The sequence below is a fragment of the Haemaphysalis longicornis genome, unplaced genomic scaffold, assembly GCF_048455015.1.
Source record: "Haemaphysalis longicornis isolate Haplotype H1 unplaced genomic scaffold, Haemaphysalis longicornis Haplotype H1 scaffold_6, whole genome shotgun sequence".
NCBI lineage: Eukaryota > Metazoa > Arthropoda > Arachnida > Ixodida > Ixodidae > Haemaphysalis > Haemaphysalis longicornis.
In genome coordinates this window covers 106,279,765-106,299,481 of record NW_027526407.1, presented here as the reverse complement: position 1 = coordinate 106,299,481, position 19,717 = coordinate 106,279,765, and the positions used below count along the sequence as shown (strand labels likewise).

Sequence of the window (19,717 nt, the reverse complement as noted above, 5' to 3'; positions counted from 1 at the left end):
ACAGGACGATGACAATAATGTTTTTTCATCACCCTCACCTCTATGTTAGGGAAGCACCTTTCCCGCAGCTCTGTTCACTGAACTGGTGGAATATTGTAAGCATCGCTTATACCAAAATTAATATAATATAAATTGAAACAGTGGGCCTGTTTATTTGCCTTAGTGGATTGTCACTTTTATGCGTTCCTGTTGACTATTATTGACGCCTCGGTGATTGTATAGCTTGATGCTACACACTAGGTGGGTCCACACGAAGATGGGGGGGGGGGGGAGCGGGAAGGCAACACAAGTTGGACTATAAAAACAATTTAATTAACGGCGAAGTTTTGCTAGTGCACACGCGCTCACCGGTCAAAATGTTGTGACTCGTAGAAGCGGCTCGTGAAGGCGACTGACGCTGGACTTCGGAGATGGGGCCTCTCGATCTTTAGCAGGGGAGCACGGGTTCGCTCTCTGTTGGGCGGGGAAGGTCAAGACTCTCTTTCCGGGGAAAGGGGGCGTCCACGCATACTGCAAGGCCGTAAGGGCAAATTTAAAGTGCTGCTACGTGTTCACTGGTCTGCGTAGACGTGTACGAGGGATGATCATGTCGATCTCGTCCGGGATCCGGGAGTGCCTTCGGATGTCTTCTACGGCATCTGCAATGACGGCGGGTGACTAGACAGCGATGTAGGGACGTGTGCGCCTTCTTGTGCCCTCTGCTTGTGATTGGACAGAAGCAAGAAGTTGGTGCTGGTTCGGGCAACTGGCGGCTGCCTGGTTGTTTGCGTTCTGTGCGCATAGCTGATGCCTCCACTGGGCCCCCTGGATCAGCATAGCGACGTCTCCCATGAGCGCTCATTGCTCGAACGCGGGGTATGACGCGCGTCGGCACTTCCGGGTATCACTGTACGCCGTCGGCTGCCGGTGCGAAGGCCTCAGCGTCACAATACGATAAATCTCGATTTCTTAGTAAGGAAGCACCAAGCATGTTCACTCTTTAAAGTACGCAGAAGACGAGGGACAAGAAGAAGAATAATAGAAATATTAGTTCGCGTTAGAAAAGTACATAAGTAAAAACAAAGACAAGGGTCCTAAAGTCAGTGAGTGCACCGTTATGCTGGGATGAGTAAATACAGAGGTAATAAGTTGAATAAACATTGGCAGCGGCAGTGCAACAATTTAAGACGACAGAAAAAATAGAAGGATGAATACATTTCATGTTCACAATCAAAACAGGAAAAAGTTTACTACTGACAAAACAAAAGCTACTCCACGAGGCCGATCTCTAAAATAATATATTTTCATAATTATCTATAAGTTTCTGCAACTCTGTGTATTCAATCTAGAATAAGTATTACAATTGAGAATTCCTATACTTGCGCTGCAGGCAATGGGTAACCATGGAAAATGACCAATTTTAGTGTATACTACTCTACTCATATACTCCCAGGTGTTTTCTGGTTCGAGACAATTGTTGTTTAAGTGTATTGTTATATTTTTCAGGGGCAAAATATTTCTATTGATCGCCTTATATTCAGTATGTCACTGGAACGTGTTCAACATTCGTAATGTAGCAGCAAACTAGCAAATTTCATGTTAACATGCATTAACACCGTTGGCGCTTTAAAAACTACAATATTTTACTTGTGTAAACAATCTAAAAAGCGCCTTTCTTCCGAAATATTTAAAACCTTATTTTTTGGCGAATCACCCATAATGTTTTTATGCAATACAAATATACCTTTTTCTTTGCCTGCGTCTTCTCTAAGAATAGTCAATCCAATTTTGTGACCGTCTTTCCTTCTCAGGTAGCGCTGTTCCCGGGCAACCTTCCTATCCTCGGCCTAGCCCTCCAGGAACAATTCCCTCTTGCAATGAAATTCCCAACCCTGTAAGTGGTGTTCATATAAAGTGTAAGTCATACGCCGCAAGCGGGTTAATGAGAATAATATTTTTGGCGCATTTACGTGCCTAAATGTTGTGTTTTACCATAAATGACTACTTTACACCCCAAATTCCCAACGGCTTTTGTACATGAATACGTTTCCTGCCATTAAAGAATCTTATCTTTTCATCAACAATTCGTCGTCTATAGGGACCGGTCACTGCTGAGAGGGCATTGCTTTTTTTTAGTTGAGATTTTACCTAAAGATTCGGAAATCACGCCAGCACGCCTTAATATAGTAGCTTAAATAAGTTCTTAGCACACCTGTTGCGTGAGGCCACCCTCTAGGCCAGCATTTACCCGCACGTTCTTCGTACGACACCCGGTAAAACGAGGCTTTCTGGTGGTTCCTTCAAAGTAGTATTATCGAGGTTCCAATGAATGTTATTTTTCTAATATTTGGCTTGATAGTTATATTCTGCCAGGACACACATAACGGTAAAATCTATTTGTGTTAAGAGAGATTGTCAATTGAAGAGGGTTATTGTAATAACTGAGATGTTCTTTCCTGAGCTTTGTGTACTGCATGTTTCTTCAAACTTTTGTGTTCCGAAAGTGAATTGTTACTGCAAGTTTGCTAACAGGTAACTGTTTCTATTTTCAGGTTGGTTATACAGAAGGTTGCACGTACAGTTGCCGCTCGTTTTCAGGTAGTCTAGAAACGCAAACTTACCCTGGAGGCACACGTTGCCTTGTAAGTATCTGTATGGAATTAATTATGTAAGTTAACCGTGGTCACATGCAAATTCTCTATACTACTCTAAAAAAGTTTAATTTTTGTTTTTAAAGCACCACAGGGTATCGGGTGAAACATATTCCGTTCCATTTTAAATAATTCAATAGCATCCATTTTATAAAATAAAAAAAAGGCCGGTCCAAATTTTACAGTGGATAATGGCCTTATTTCCTGTCGAGATGCACTTTTTATATTCGAAGCATACTTAGGCTTTGTCAGTCACGTACCTTTACTGCGGTGGCCAAGTTTGTACGTTATTATAAGTTCAATGTTTTCTTTCTTAACTTTCTTGTATTGGTGAAATATTGGAAACTTAAGCCGAGCGTTAAGCAGAGTTAACCATGATCGTGGCGAGTCAGTGAAGCGACGATTACGGAAAAAAAGCAACAAATTACGCCCAACAAAAGCAATGGATACAGTGACCCCTAACCATAACGAATATAGACAGCGCGTCCTGACCTTAAAAAAACATTTTGAGCGTGCGTATTAACGTGGGTGGCAGAAATGTGAACATGTAATACAGAGGCGCAGTTTTTTTCTCTAGTTCAGGCTGCTTTGAAGTTTTGTGTGGTTTTTTTTAAATAATGATGCAAGCTCTATAAGTATTTTTGTTCAGCAAGCTTTCTAACAAATTCTGGGTTTTTGTAAATTTGCCTGATATGCAGCCACCTGGCCTAAATTTTGGCCGACCTATGGACAAAAATTTCATGGTTCAATGCTTCATATTTAAAATCAATACTTTTAGATCTGCGAACACGAGGATATCAGCGCCATCCTCGTCTGACCATGTCTGTAGGGATATGTTTAAACTGCTGCGGCCCTTGGCATGATTTTTAACATTATAAGCATCCTGTGTCTCCGGTTTTTGCATTGAGGCTAATGCTGCATCGATAAGAAAGACACAGGAGGCGCCGTTTCAAGTTTGCCTTTTTTCTTGCTGTTGTGTTTACAGAATACTTCGCGTGCTTAGGTATTTTTGATCACTCCTTTGCCATAGGAGTTGTTCAGTTTCCACGGTTACAGCTGTTTTCCCCATGTTTGATAAACGTCTTTCCGGCAAGCTAATCCGGCATTCGTGACAAAGGTCTCGCTTCCACAAAATGCCTTTAAGCGGGTCATTACAAATTTTTTGACTAGCAAAGGGTTCTACAAATCAGTCGGAAGGCTGAAAAATAACTTTGTTATCCACTTTCTTTAGCAGGTATCTCGGTTGCAAGGTTGGCTCGTAATTCTTTCTGGATTGATTTGCGGTCGTTTCCATGATTCAGGCCTTATGCCAGTACCAAAATCGCTGAACGCGCTATCAGAGATGGCCTTCTTGTAGGTGTTGCTGAGGGTCACGTTGGCGAACTGGCTTAGTCCCTGACAAAAACGTGAACAACACCGACCTACTAAATAATGTGGACGTGGCTTGGCACGTATAGTAATCTGGCACCTGAGCGTTTGAATTTCTGGGCTTATGCAGATGTATATGATATCCTGGTTTCCGTTGCCAAGGTCATCGAATTTTGTAGGAGATGCAGTGTTTTACCCACGCTTTCAAGCTCTTTTCAAAACTTCCCTCGTATGCTCTTCTAAAATACCTGGTAATAAAGACACAAATATTCAATGCGCCATTTCATTAATAGCAAGTCACCGGGCAGTTATCGCCAAGAAGGCTAATGTGGATTTTTGTTAAAATGTTTTTGTGCTTAGTCGGTATCAACAATTTCGTCATTCAGAAAACACAGCCTTGCATGTCGACGTTTTGGAATAGACGAGTAGTTCTCATTAGAGAGTCGCGGTGTCTAGTAAAACAAAGCGCCCATAAAATTATTCAAGTATGGTGAGGTAACCCAATCATTCAACCGTAGTTTGGATGGAAATTTGTGGACGCTATCAGCTGGGGTTCAATGACAGCTTAGTTGCGTGGCAATAACTTTCCGATACTTGAATAAATTCATCACCAGGCTCGTTTCGTAATACTTGGTGGGTTGTTCTCAAAGGGCCATTTTTACAAAAACATCAAATCCTTCTAGTAAATTTAAAACACTTAGAGAATTTTGTTTTAAAATTCGTGATCTCGTTGAACGCTTCTAGTTTCTTCTTAGTACTGCAGTAGTTGAACACAATAGCTGTTGTTCTGCTTCGCCTAGTCCCCATAACCGGTCTTCAACACAAAAATATTAATCTGTTAAAATATCATGTCTGTCGGTCTGTCTGTCATTCTGTCTGTCTGTCTGTACCTTCATTCAGTCATCCAGCCGAAACGTAAAAAAGAATACCTAAAGCAGTGTGTCACAGAAAGCCAAATATTTCGCAACCACTAAATATGGCAAGACACTTCATACGTGCCAAAAGCGTAGCAAAAATATACATTAGGGATATTTGAGGCAAAACATAAATGCACAGCTGGTAGTTGCAGTGCACTTTACTACAATAGAAGCATGTTCTTTTTGCTCACGAAAGCAAACAAAAGGACTTGTTGAAGCAAATATTTTGCCAAAAAATGAAGATTTTCGGCGGTGGTGGTGGTGGTAAAAACGTTTATTTGAGCTTTAGGGGAGAGGGAAGGGGAAGTGGTCAGCCTCCCATGTCCAGGAGGCCGCGAGCCCGCGCCGATTCCAGAGCTCGTTTCACCAGGCAGAGCTGCTGCTCCGGTGACGAGCTGGTCAGAGCGGACTCCCACTGCTCAAGGGTGGGGGAGTGAAGGGGGGTTGGGTGCTGCGGGCAGGAGAAGACTAGGTGGAAGGTGGTAAGAGGAAGGTCACACGCTTGGCAGTTATGGGGGAAGAGGGATGGGGAGATGTGTGAGAGAATCGTGTGATTGTAGAAAGTTTCCGTCTGAAGGCGGCGATAGACATAGGCTTCATGTGGGGTAAGGGATGGGTGGGGAGGAGGGTACCTTCTTCTGTTGTTTGTGTAGTGGGAAAGGATGGAGCTATAGGTAGAGTCCAGCGGTGTTAAGGTGGTGCTTGCAGAATCTGGACGTCCTGTGGTATCTAGCCTTGCAGAGGGGAGTGCCCGGTTGTGGAGAGCGCGGGCTGCGGCATGGGCCGCTTCATTCCCAGCAAGACCAGAGTGGCCAGGGGTCCAAATTATTGTTATTTCTATTTCTTCGGGGAGACAGTGAAAGATGGGAAGAGCTTGAGGGGGTGCCAGGCCAGCTTGATACCACCGGCATGCTTGCTGAGAATCGGTGATGATGGTTAGGTAGGGCTGTTTTTGGTGGGTGGTGGTCGCATGAGCGACGGCGAGTGCCTCTGCTGTGGGAACTGGTAGCTGCTTGTAGGTGGCTGCAGTGGCGAGATGGCCGGTAGAGTCCAGGGTGACGAGGGTGGTGTGTGAACCGTTGGGAGTATGGGCGATATCCGTGTAGCGCGTTTGGGCGTCGGTTTGATACCGCCTTGTGAGTGTTCTGACACGAGCTTCTCGCCTTCCCCTATTGAACGTCGGATGCATATGTTTCGGGATTGGGGCGACCCTAAGCCGCTGGCGAATGTGAAGAGGGATGCGTTGAAGTTCGTGAGTTGCAGACGGGGTGGACCGCCCAATGGTGCGAAGCACGTTCGTGCCAGTGGGAGTAAGGGCCAACCGTTGTAGCTGTGAGGTTCGTTGGGCTTCCAGAATTTCACTGAGGGTATTATGCAGCCCAAGTTGGAGTAGACGCTCAGTAGAGGTAAATGTAGGGAGGCCCAAGGCAGCTTTGTAAGTTTTGCGGATTAGGGCATCCAGCTTGGTGGTTTCTTGGGGTCTGAGATTCACAAACGGGGTTCCGTAGGTGAGACGGCTGACCATGAGGGCTTGGACAAGACGGCAAGTGTCTGGCTCTTTTAGACCGTATGCCGATCCCCGGATTCGGCGTATAAGGTGGATGAGCTGGGAGACTGTTCGGTGCAGTTGGGGGAGTAGGGCAGAGCCTGAACCATCCCAGTGGAAGGGAACGCCTAATATCCTGAGCGTGGTAACTTGGGGGATAAAAGAGCCACTTATGGTGACCTGTGGGTCAGGGGTGGGCGCAGCCGGGCGGCCTCTTGTGCGGGCGCGGAGGACCAGTAGGGCGGACTTAGATGGCTCGCAGGTCAATCCCCTGGGCTGAAGGTAAGCAGTAGTGGTGTCGACTGCTTGCTGAAGGATGTCCTGTTGTGCACCGCTAGAGCCTTGGGTGGTCCAGAGAGTCAGATCATCAGCGTAGAATGCGTGGCGTAGGCCGGGAATGGCTAGCAGTTTGTCAGGGAGGTGAAGCAGAGCTATATTAAAGAGAAGAGGCGAAATAACCGATCCTTGTGGTGTTCCCTTTGCCGGGGTGTGGAAAGTAGGCAAGAGTAGAGGGCCGAGTCGGAGTGTAGCTGTTCTTTTCTCAAGGAAGGCTTTTACAAAGCGAAAGGTATTTACGCCGCAGTTCGTGGTACTCAGGTTTTCCAGTATAGCTTCGTGGGTGACGTTGTCAAATGCACCCTTGACGTCGAGCGTTAAGATTGTTTTGGGAGAGGTGCGGCTCAGGTGGTCCACCACCTGTTCCTTGAGCTGCAGGAGGACGTCTTGAGTGGATAGGTGTTGCCGAAACCCAAACATTGTGAAAGGGTAGAGGTTGTGGTCTTCCAGGTATGCGGTGAGGCGCTGATGTACTAGGTGTTCGAAGAGTTTACCGATGCATGAGGTCAGGGAGATTGGTCGAAGAGTGGTCGGCGTCAGTGGCTTGTTGGGTTTTGGGATTAGTATGATGTCCGAGTGTCGCCACTGCTCAGGTAGAGTTCCCCCCTGCCAGTGATAATTATAAAGTTCGAGGAGATCTTGGAGTGTGTCCTCGTCGAGATTGCGGAGAGTGCGGTAGGTAATATGGTCCTTTCCTGGGGTGGTGTTGCGGGTGAGGCGGGCCAGGACAGCTTGAAGTTCAGTGAAGGTAAAAGGGGCGTCTAGTGCTTCGTTAGCTAGGCCCGTATAGCATGTGTCGGGGATGGGTGGGTAGGTAGTAGGGTCGCCAAAAAGATGGTCACGGATCGACTTGAGGAGTTCTTGAGAGGGGAGAGCGCTGTTGCGGATTAGTTGATGGATTCTATGGTTTGTGTATCTCTTAGTATTGGTGTTGTCGAGAAGGGAACGGAGGAGATGCCACGTTTTCTTTGAGTGGAGAGTGCCTTGGAGCTGATTGCAGAAAGAGTGCCAATTTTGTCTCTGGATATCGGCGGCATATGCTTGCGCTTGCTGGGTTAGGAGGGCTATGCGCTTTTTAAGTTTACGGTTATGCTTCTGCCGTTTCCAGCGTTTAGTAAGACTACGACGCGCGTCCCAAATGTGCATAAGGTGGGGGTCGACTGCCGGAGTGCTGTCGGTAAGTGCGATTTCTTGGGTGTGCTTTTTAACCCGGTGTTCGAGGGCCTGGGTCCAGTCACTTAAATTTTGGCTTATTGCAGGGAGAGGGGTTGGATCTTCACGGAAGGCGGACCAGTTAGTCAGGCGTGCGGTGCCCGTCCGGGTCGTTTTCTTTTTGGTTGGGAAGCGAAGGGAGAGGAGATGATGGTCACTGCCGAGTGTTTCGTCGAGTCGGGACCATTGGATCCTGGAGATGTTTTTAGTGAATGATAAATCAAGTGTGGTGTCTCTGGTGACACTGTTGCCGGTGCGGGTTGGAAAGGTGAGGTCGTTTTGGAGGATCAACTGGTGGTTCTGGGTGGCGCGTAAGAGGGCCGTGCCTTTCTTGGAGGCAAAATGGTAGCCCCATGCAGGATGTGGGGCGTTGCAATCTCCGAGGAGAAGTAAAGGGGCGTCCTTGGACAGGGATGCGGCTTCGTAAATCAGTGCCTCAATGTTGTGGAGGTTATCAGATGGGGGACTGTAGATATTCAGGATGAAGATGCTGGAGCCAGTCGGCCTTGTGGAGATGAGCTCTACAAAGGTATGAGGTACGGTTTGATTAAGACAATGTGATTGGGCCGGATGGGAGTTATGTACGAAAGTGGCGGTGCGATGCTGGGGGTCTTGCGTGAAGGCGGTATAATGCGGTAGGCGGGGGGTAGGAGTGTTGGTCTCTTGCAGGGCAATGACATCTGGAGGATCTTGTTTGGTAAACAAGTCTAGCTGGTGTCGCTTGTTGTTGAGAGAACGGCAGTTCCACTGGAGTACGACGAGGTCGGTATCCGGGGGATTAGTCATGGTAAGGGTGATGTTTGAGTTTCTTGGGTTGGTGAGTCGAAGCCAGGGAGTTCTGTATGCCTTGGATGGTCTGCTCTAATTTGTTTTGTCGTTCAGTTATTGCCTGGATGCCACTACATATGGGGGCCAGAGTCTCGGTTTGTGATGCTATCAGTTCTTTTATGGCTTCCGCTATTTTCGTGTCAATGAGTGCATGAATCTGTTCAGGAAGGGGTGCTGGTGGGGGCGGCGGGGCTGGGAGGGGGGAGGCTAATAGGGCGTCAATTTTGGCAGTTAGAGAGGTGAGTTGTGCCTGGAAACGTTGCTGCTGCTGTTTAAGTTCAGCAATAGCAGCGGAGTACGAAGGGTGGATTGGTGGTTGGGGTTTTGGGGGGGGAGGGGGGAGGGAGGGTGAAGTTAGAGCAGTGGGAGTAGAGCGGAGAGCATCTGACCAGCTCACCTGCGGTTGGATGGCGTTCCGGTCTTCAGGGTGGGTAGTCGAGGATTGGGCTTGTAGGGCTGGAAAGTCCTGCTCGTGGTAGGCCAGCGGGGTCTGGCCGATTGGTTGGTATGGGGACTGGGAAGGATGGCGGAACCTCCGTGTTTGGGGAACTGGTAGAAAGCGTTTGGGGCATTCTTTGTTGGCAGTGGCATGGGGTCCATCACACAGTTTACACCGAGGGGCACAGGAGTGGTCCGGTGACGGGTTGGCGATACCACAGGCCGGGCAGCGTGGCTTGTCGGGGTGCGGGCACACGTCTTGACGGTGCCCTATCTCACCACAACATTGGCAAGTCTGGGCGGCACGGCGGTATGGACGGCAGCGCACCATTTCACAGTCTAGTTTAATATAGTACGGGATGCGGAGTCCGTTGAAGGTCAGCAGAGCTGATCTCGTGCGACCCATGAGGCGGGCGTGGATCAAGATCGGCGCGAACTAAAAAAATTGGTGCAGTTTGCACTAGCTGCGCAAGGCTGCAGAAACAGCCGAACTGGCGGCAGCCCTCGTTGAGTCGAGGACCCGGTTATCGCTCCTCACATGTACTTCGGAGTTTGTTGTTGAAATTTCTCCATGACTGGCCGGCCACTAGAATTTTGTCCGCAGCCTTTCGCACTCCATTCAAAGTAGACAGCGTTAGCACGCGACGCGGTATACAACCGGCGGCAACCGGCTTCCCGAACTAGGCGTCCTTTTTGCACACTCCAGGTGCGAACGCACGTGAATTGGCGGGGGATAACAGCTCGAGATAGATCTCTTGCCAGAGTGTTCTCGAAGTTTGTGCTTGCCGAAGCCGGCTGCTCTACGGAGGAGCATGCTCACTTGCACTAGGTATATTTGTTTGGTGTATTTTGTGAGCTCCTGACATGATGCAAGCCACGCACAATACCTCGATGGCGCCAGCCGCTCCTCATAAGGTACCCGCTTATGTTGTGCTTGGATGGGCTGCATTTTCCGGTAAAAATCGACGGCTGATTTAAAAGCCTAAACCGCTCTTCTGTTACAAGAATGGCAAGCGTGGACCTTGCGGCAGTGTTGCATGTTCAGCAATAACAAAAAGTAGGGATAGCTGGAAGGAGCAGCAGAACGGGGGAAATTGAATTGACTTTTGCCATCCTCCTCGGAGTTCTTCATGAAAGGATTTCAATGAGGACGAAAAGCATGAAAGTTGGGCGAAGGAGAGGAAAGGGGGATTGACGTGGCGGAGACGGCGAAGACCGCAGTGCGTCGACGACAACGGCACGAAAGTAAGCAAATATGAAGCCAATCGTTTTTCTGTGTGGTAAATAATAATTACAATACATTATCTGTCCTTATAACCAATATTGATAACAAACCATCATACCTATTATGACCACTGTTCCGAAATATCCGTTATAAGAAGCATATCCACCTTTGAGAATAGAACATATACGGGGTTATTACGTTACAGTCACATAATCACTAATGATCTCAAAGGTGTGATATACGGTTACGTCTAACATTAGGCTGAGCCACCATAATAACGGCCTCAAGCTCCTCTGCCGTGTTTATGGTCCCTCTGGCACTGGCGGCAGCAAAGGTGAAATCTAAAAACCAGAACCTACAGGAGATGGATTCGAAAGACACCACAAAAAGCTGCTGTGCAAAAAAAGTTGCTTCCCGAAGTGGCTCTTGCTACTTCCCCTCAATATCTTCTTGAATTTTACATCTTTCTTCAAGAGCGCTGCTGCGGTGGGTTATTGATTCGTCCAGAATCACTGAAGTTGACTAGTTTGAGGTTAAGCCTGAGAGCGGCCTGGTTTTGTGGAGCGCAAGAGAGAAAAACCGACACACCGAATACGGGACCAAAACTGTCAGCGTAGTCAATACGGCAGCTCCAAATATCAATGGAAACTAGATTTCTTGCTGGGAGGATGTAATTTGCTTGCTGTGCTTGGAGCACCATCTTGTTCGCTCCGATTGATAGGGTGTTGTTAGGTACTGAATATTCGCGTGCGCTTTTTCAGAACCAAATTCGTTTTTCTAAATATTAAGGCAAGGCAGAAGTGAAAGTTATCAATGTAGCACAAACGCCGCGATTTATTTCCTGCTCTACCGGTGTCCAGTTTCAGTAATGCTTTTTTTTCTGGCAATAAAAGAATTCAATGCTAATGTATAGTTTTTTCATGGCTTTGTTAGCAAGTCTGCACTCATTTACTAAAAACCAGCTGGTCGTGCAAAAAAGGGACTCCTCGGGACATCTTCTGTGATAAAAACTGAGGCTTGCGGCATTTACAAATCTCTGAAACAAGGTATATTTTACTTCTGTTCTGCCACGGCAAATCAAAATTTGTATTATTTAAGCGAGATGGTCTTGCTAGTCTTGAGCATGTGTACTCTGTGAGAAACGCGGTATGCTCGTGCTGCCCTAGATCCTGAGCGACAGATTTCGTTATCTACATGCACAATAGCGGGCGGCACGGCAAAGCATGCCGATCCCCACTCTGCCGGCTGCGTATTGAAATTAGGCGAAAGTGCCGCTCCTGTTGTTGTCGAATACAAGTAATTAAAATAGGTAGTTGTTGTGGCGATCACTTGTCCTACGGAATTTGAGTTCAGTACTGATCTATGCACCACCCTTGACCCTTTGCTTAGAAAGAAAAGGTATATTTAATGAAAGCATTGTGGCTTTGGACATTACATCGTGCGTTATTACCCTGTACAAAAGCCTACAGGAGTATTTAGAGTAAACTAATAAAATACTACCAAGCACGTCGGCACTCATAGTGGATATTTAAAGTGTGGAACGCTTCTCAACACAAAATATAATAATACAAAAGAAACAATCTCCTACCATTGGTGACGACAAAAACTTACAGATGGATAAAAAACAAACAAACCAAGAAACTAACAAAGGCAACACAAAACCAAAATGCTGACACTGTGGTAATTCGATGACCCAATCGCGTCTAGTTGTCTGTCCTCAGATTTTTCTGCACGCCTCCAGCATGTTGTCCCGTGTGAGGTGGAATAAACTATCGTAATATAAAAAAAGTTTAGACCTGCGGGACCATTCCAAGCATTGATAAAGGTACCATGACAATGCTAATAAGATCAAGCACTCGCACAAGTCGACATCTACAAAGAAATTTGACCACTTCAATGCACCAAATTACCAAAGCATTTAAGGCTACGAACGTACACATATCACAAAAACGGTGGTCGGTCAAGCCTTCTAGCCTTTAGGAAAGTGCGCAATCGGAAAAATGCTACAGCGATCAGTCGGCTTGAAATAAACTTACTGATATCATAACTCCTCCTGTATGCACTTTTAGATGCCTTTACGAATATGTTTTATGCTTGTCCAAATTCTTATGCAACAGCGTGAAGTAGTGCGATCATTAGCTTTCACCAAAGCAACACCCGGCACATAAGACAACGCCAGAATTGAACAATCGGCTTCCTGTTCAGGGAAGACGTGAGGACTTCAGCGGCGTTAGTGGCGTTCTCACAGAAGCAACCCAACAAATGATCCTTCTTTGAAGTTTGTAATATGAACACAATAACTACTCGATATCAGATCATAGAGGTCTTTGACTCAAGGTAAATACGTCTTCAGTTTAAATTACCTAGAGTTGGTGCCGCATTTCATTTATATGAATCTCGTCAGGTCGGAATCTCGAAACTTGGTCAGCGGCACATTGCTCAAGGTGTATCAAAGTAGCAAAAAACGATTTTCGTCAGTTTGGAAACGCATTTTTAGTTACGCGAACTTCAAAGCAATGAAGCATTGGACGTCATTAAGGTTATTTGGGCGAAAAAATGTTGACAAAGGAGGTTAACAACGGGGCCGGCGCTTTATCAATTTTATCGCCTAACTCCTTTCTCGCTTAAAAGTTTGAAATATGAAGTGCTTGGGGACGCGAACGGCCTTGTTTCTTTTAAATGCCTCACCACTTCATTAAAAACGTCTTTTTATTCCTAATAAGCGGTCAGAGCAAAACCAGGTGCTAGAGTATTCGAAAAACTATCGTCCTCGCGTTTGTGGTTCCTCAAAAGTGTCTATCTGGGGATATTTTACCCCGTTTGGTTGCGTCAATTGTCGGCCCATTTTGCGCCCGAGCTGCTGCATTCATCACGTTTTTTTTATGCGTCGTTTTCTATCTTTTTAGCATGAACGTAAGGTTTGGATAACCGCCTGGTATTACGAAATATATGTATACATTGCCGTAAATATTTTGTTGGAGTTGCTCTTAGATATCAGGCCAGTTTGGCTTGCTAAATAAAAATTTGCCAATCTTAAGCGTCTAGGGACTGTGTATTTGTTGACTGTTGTAAAAACAAGCGAAAGCACTGCGCCTGGCCTGTAAGGCATAGGCATTCTTCTGCTCGATCGCTCTTTCAAACAACAAAGTCATTTTTTCGAAGGTCGCTTCAATTTCGATTCATTGCTCCGTTTCAGTATTCACATAGGTTGAAACTGAGGCTGCTGAAGTCCAGAGTGATGACTTTGCGTTGTTGATAAAGTTCGCGGGTCAGCTTACCTTCCTTGACAATCATCTGACTAGAAGCTTGGTACTGGGTGGCGGCATTGGGTGTCGAGCTTCCAGTTCAGTAATGCCATCACCGTTATTTTTGTCTAATCACGTTACGCTTTCATCGGTGTAGCACCATTAATACACAAGTGATTTGACCCACAGGCAAAGAAAAGGGAAATAGTTAGACCATTCATTACCCGAAAACATACTAGCGCGGACGTCTTTGTCTTTTTATTTTTTGATGATCACAGTTTGCTGTTGTAAATAATTCAGGTCGAAGTACACCAAGGAACTGTGTTGTGGCGTATTTTTATCTCACGTCTTTCTTTTTATTTGTGCTTTTATATTTGTAATGTCATATTGAAGTTCTCCCACGTTTTTGTATTAGCGATCAAGGAGCTCTTCGGAAGTTTCGTACTCAAAACACCATGCGATGTTGTGTTTTTTTTTTCAACGGAATTGTCGATGCGATCGATGCTAAGTGCTTGTGTGCGTATGTTTACGGAAATTTGCAGATTTCATGCTTTTAAGAGAAATAGCTCAGTGATATTACTCAGTATAAAAATACCTCAGTGCGCAATTCATCATATGGTGTGTAAAATTCGCATAGCGGTCTTCGGGAAGGGAAAGGTGGCGGCGGTTTGCACCACATTGTAAAATGCTATAGGGTACAATGAATGCTTATTTGAAATTTATTGAAATGAGTGATTTACTTACACCATATGAACTTTTGTTGAAAAACTAGAATTTAGTATTAATACTTTCTGTGCCATGGTGCAATTTCTCGGGAACATTGCCAGACTATTTTCCAAAAATTATGCAGCATTGACACAACCTGCCCTGCATGATACGTGTACATGGCAGAAAAACAAAGTACGTTACTTACTTCTCAACTTTGCTATGAATTCCGTGTCAATTTATTCCAGTTACGCCTGTATGGGAAGCTCTTTTAAGATTTTAACCTGCGCGCAGTTAGCTGTTTCGACACCGTGATGCAATTATAATTTTTGTAAACACGTTTCTTTGCTTTTTGCTATTCAAACTTCTGCGTTAAATCCTCTAATCACGTTGCGACATTCAGTGCCCACACTCGTTAAGATAACAACTTTGCAGATCTTGTCACTAACCTAATCATGGTAGCTTGTTGTTCGACAAGAACTTGTGCACACCCTCCGTACTAAAGGGGACATGGCGACAAAATAAATTGTATTTTACTTACAATATTAGGTGGTTTTAGTGTCTCCAGTGCTTGGCCTGGGGCGATAGATTTAAACAACGAGAAATACATAATTTATTCCAGTACTTCAATTCTCCCACTGAATTGTCTGTTGCGTGACCTAAGCGGAGATGTATTCAACCAGGTTTTTGAACAAATCTTACGTATGTAGAGTGTAGCTCCAGCACACAGCGAAATGTGTTTCATTGCTTCCCTCCTGTATACAGCTCAAGAATATCGCTCAGGCCCCCTGTCGGCACTCGCTTTCCCGTATTATCGCCGGGATTGTTTTTGTTAGGGTTGATAATATTCGTTTTGTTAAACATGTGGTATGCTGTATACACAGGGTCACGAAAGACAAAGTCGCTTATTTTAGTGGCGTGTGAGACAACCAAGAACCGCCAGACTACTGTGCAGATATAACGAGCCTAGCGCGATCTGTACGCACCAATGCATTAATGATAACTCCTGTGTTCGTAACTTCCGTGGTTCAGCCCTCCATTTATACTGCTGTACAATGAACGTGCATTGCATTCAAACGAACATTGCTCGTTCTACAAGAATATAAGCCTTGCCTAAATTTGGCTTACTTGTGCCGGTCTCAACCGTTTGCTAAGCTGCGCATAATAAGTCATCGGTTTTAGAGTGTGCAATGAGCAGTGACTTACATAACCATCTTTTTTATCATATAAATTATTTTGGTAACCTTGCCTGCAAAATTAGTGTCAGTGTTATTCCATGTATAAAATCTTTCGAATGAACGAAACTTTGACATCAATGGTTCCTCTAGAACGTTTTCGTCAACGTTATCCTGCAGCTCTTTCGCAGCTAGAAATTTTAAGAAATATTTTCGCGCTGCACAATGCATTACTCCATTCAGTCGCTTTTACCAGGGCGTCTGCACAAGTTTTATTCCATCTGTGATAACATTTTATTCCCGCGTCAGTGCAAAGACATTTCCTCTCCGAAGAGCCAGTATTTGTTTACAGATAAAGTGCTTAACTGACCGATTAGGAAAGATACGTGTTTCTTTTTGCAGTAGTCCACTGAAGAAAATGGTCCGCCGTAAAAATAAACTAAATATTACTTATGGCGAATTGCAGTTAAATCCGGGTCTCGTAGAGCCATTCAGACGAGAAATATTTTTTTATTATACAGGTTGTGGAGCTACAAAATATTCAGAATAAAATAAGACACCTTAATCGCATCAACATCGGAGTGCGTTACACTCAACATACATCGCCATACACGATACGCGCACAACAGCATATAAACATTACATATTGTCACGAAGCCAAGGACGACGCAGTTGTTTAGAAAAGAAACAAGTTTATTGGAGCGAACTTGTGCTCCCCTAACAACTCAAAAGAATACAGAGGCGGTGAAGCAGCGGTCAACAAAGTGACTTGCACAGGCGAGTGTCGTCGAATCGAATGCCCCGGCGTCCGCACTGCAGGCTTTTTATCTTTTGGCTCGCGTGGTTTTCGAAACGTCGATTCGCATCGAGAACATAGTAGATCCAAGAAGATTATTCTGGGCTGTTCACGTTAGATCGGAATGCTCTCCCTATCACAACAGATAACACATGTGACACAGAAAGAAAGAATGGAACACGCGCTTCCCTTGGCGCAGAGATAACACAGACCGGCGCAGCCGGGCGGTAAAAGCAAAACACAAATAAACAAACCCAATGTATGGTTCGCGGCATTACCCCCCCCCCCTCTAAGAGTGCATCGACCCGATGCTAACATAAGCGACAGTCCGAGCAAATGAAAATAAAAGTTCGTCATCGTCCGTTGAAAGGTTTTAAGCGAACCACGTGGACGCCTTCAGGCCGCGTGCGTCGTCGTGATGTGCCGGAGTCACCATCCGGGATCACTTCGTAGGTAAGTTGGCCAACGCGTGGTAGAATCTGGTAGGGTCCGAAATACCGTCGCAGGAGCTTCTCACTGAGTCCGCGTCGTCGGATGGGAGTGCAAACCCACACGCGATCCCCTGGTTGGTACTCGGCGTCTCGGCGTCGGAGGTTGTAGCGGCCCACATCCACCAGCTGCTGGTCCGTTATACGAACTCGAGCGAGGTGGCGGGCCTCCTCCGCACGTTGAAGATATCCGTGGACGTCGGCGTTGAGGTCGTCGTCTTCTACGTGCGGAAGCATGGCGTCGAGCATCGTAGTCGGCCTTCTACCGTAGACAAGCTCGAACGGCGTCAGCTGTGTCGTCTCCTGGATAGCCGTGTTGTACGCAAATGTGACATACGGGAGCACTTCGTCCCAAGTCTTATGTTCAACGTCAACGTACATTGACAGCATATCTGCGATTGTCTTGTTCAGACGTTCTGTTAGTCCGTTCGTTTGGGGGTGGTACGCCGTCGTTCTTCGGTGAACCGTGTTCCTGTAGCGTAATACTCCTTGCATCAGCTCCGCAGTAAATGCCGTTCCGCGGTCTGTGATTAGGACTTCCGGGGGTCCATGTCGCAGCACAACTTGGCTATAAAGAACTTCGCCACTTCTTGTGTAGTCCCTCTCGGAGGAGCGGCGGTCTCTGCGTAGCGCGTCATGTAGTCTGTCGCTACGACAATCCACTTGTTCTGTGATCGTGACGTAGGGAACGGGCCTAAAAGGTCCATTCCAATCTGTTAAAATGGTCTCGATGGGACGGCGATCGGTTGAAGAAGTCCGGCGGGTCTTGTCGGCGGCGTTTTCTTCGCTGGCAGTCACGGCAGCTCCGGACGTAGTGGGTGACGTCAGAGGTAAGGCCGGGCCAGTAGTACCTCGCCTTGATTTTTCCAATAGTGCGGGCTGTGCCCAGATGTCCGGAAGACGGGTCGTCGTGGCACGCTTCAAAAATTTCGTCACGAAGGTCCGCGGGGATGACGAGAAGGTAATTCGCTCTTGTTCCGGGGCTGAAATTCTTCTTCACAAGGACGGAGTTTCTCAGGCTGAATGCTGGTAAGCTGCGTTTGAAGGTCCTAGGAACGGCAACGTTGCATCCCTCGAGGTACTCGATTATGACGCGTAAGTCGGGGTCGGCACGCTGCTGGGCGGCTAGGTCGCTCTCCGTCACGATCCCGAAGAACGCGCTGTCTTCATCAGAGTCTTGTGGTGGTGGGTCGACGGGGGCGCGGGACAGGCAGTCGGCGTCGGAGTGTTTCCTGCCGGATTTAAAAACGACTGTAACGTCGAACTCCTGCAGGCGCAAGCTCCACCGCCCAAGACGGCCAGAGGGGTCCTTCAAATTGGCGAGCCAACACAGCGCATGGTGGTCTGTTACAACCTTGAATGGCCTTCCATACACGTATGGGCGAAATTTTGAAATCGCCCATATAATAGCCAGGCACTCTTTCTCAGAGGCAGAATAGTTTTTCTCCTCCTTCGACAGACCACGGCTAGCATAGGCGATTACCCTTTCGCAACCGCTTTGCTTTTGGACAAGGACGGCACCCAAGCCTATATCACTGGCGTCCGTATGCATTTCCGTTTCGGCACTTCCGTCGAAATGAGCGAGCACGGGCGGGCTTTGCAGGCGTTTTTGCAGCTCGCCGAATGCTTTTTCTTGGTCGTCTTCCCAGCTGAAAGCGGTGCTATCTTTCGTCAAGCGCGTTAGCGGCTCTGCAATGCGTGCGAAGTTTGCGACGAAGCGCCGGTAGTATGCGCACAGTCCAAGAAATCTGCGCACGCCCTTCTTATCTTTCGGCCTTGGGAAGTTCGCTATGGCTGAAGTTTTCGCCGAGTCAGGCAGGACTCCCGCGGCGTTGACGACATGGCCCAAAAACTTCAGTTCCTCGTACGCGAAGCGGCACTTTTCAGGCTTCAGCGTCGCGTCAACCCCGACGTACGAATGGCCTCGAGTACAGACTCCAACCTTGCAAGGTGTTCGTCGAAAGTCCGGGCGAATACCACTACGTCGTCGAGGTATACGAGGCAGGTTTGCCACTTAAGGCCAGCTAGCACAGTGTCCATGACAATTGGAAACGTCGCTGGTGCTGTGCACAGCCCAAACGGCATCACCTTGAACTCGTATAGGCCGTCTGGGGTTATAAATGCAGTCGTCTCTCGGTCTCTCTCGTCCACTTCAATTTGCCAGTAGCCGGTCTTCAGGTCCATCGATGAGAAGTACTTCGCGTGGCAGAGGTGGTCGAGGGTGTCGTCGATTCGGGGGAGGGGGTACACGTCCTTTGTCGTGATTTTGTTCAGTCGCCGGTAGTCAACGCAAAACCTTAATGTGCCGTCTTTTTTCTTTACGAGTACGACGGGCGCAGCCCAGCGGCTTTTCGATGGCTGTATAATGTCATCGCTCAGCATGTCGTCGACTGGAGTCCGGATGGCTTCCCGTTCGTGTGAAGAGACGCGGTACGGTGACTGTCGGGTAGGTCGGGCTCCATCTTCGGTTATTATTCGGTGCTTCGCTAGAGGGGTCTGACGCAGTTTTGCGCTCGACGAAAAACATTCGCTATAGCGACGCAGCAAAGCCAATAATTTTTTCCGTTGTTCTTGCCGTAGTGCCGGATTCACGTCGAACGGCTGCGGGAGCTTGAATGTTTCTACGGGTGTGCGTTCAAAGTCGGCGATTGCGATCACATCACTTGCTTCTTGCGTTTCTTCGATGAACGCAATTGCAGCTCCCTTGTTTAAATGCTGGTACTTTTCGGTGAAATTAGTGACCAAAACGTGAGATTGGCGTTGCTTAAAGTGCGCAATGCCTCTTGCGACGGAGACACCGCGGTCGAG

General features: G+C 47.0%; 1 protein-coding gene across 2 annotated transcripts in view; it reads left to right on the top strand.

Moving 5' to 3' along the window:
* The window catches only part of LOC144141857 (uncharacterized), a 61,827-nt gene that overhangs the window by 15,728 nt on the left and 26,382 nt on the right, over positions 1-19,717 (top strand). For both annotated transcript variants that reach the window (XM_077673341.1, XM_077673342.1), the window contains exons 5-6: positions 1,791-1,873; positions 2,532-2,621. In XM_077673341.1, the coding sequence (XP_077529467.1) occupies positions 1,791-1,873; positions 2,532-2,621 (173 nt within the window). The remainder of the gene's footprint in view (positions 1-1,790; positions 1,874-2,531; positions 2,622-19,717) is intronic.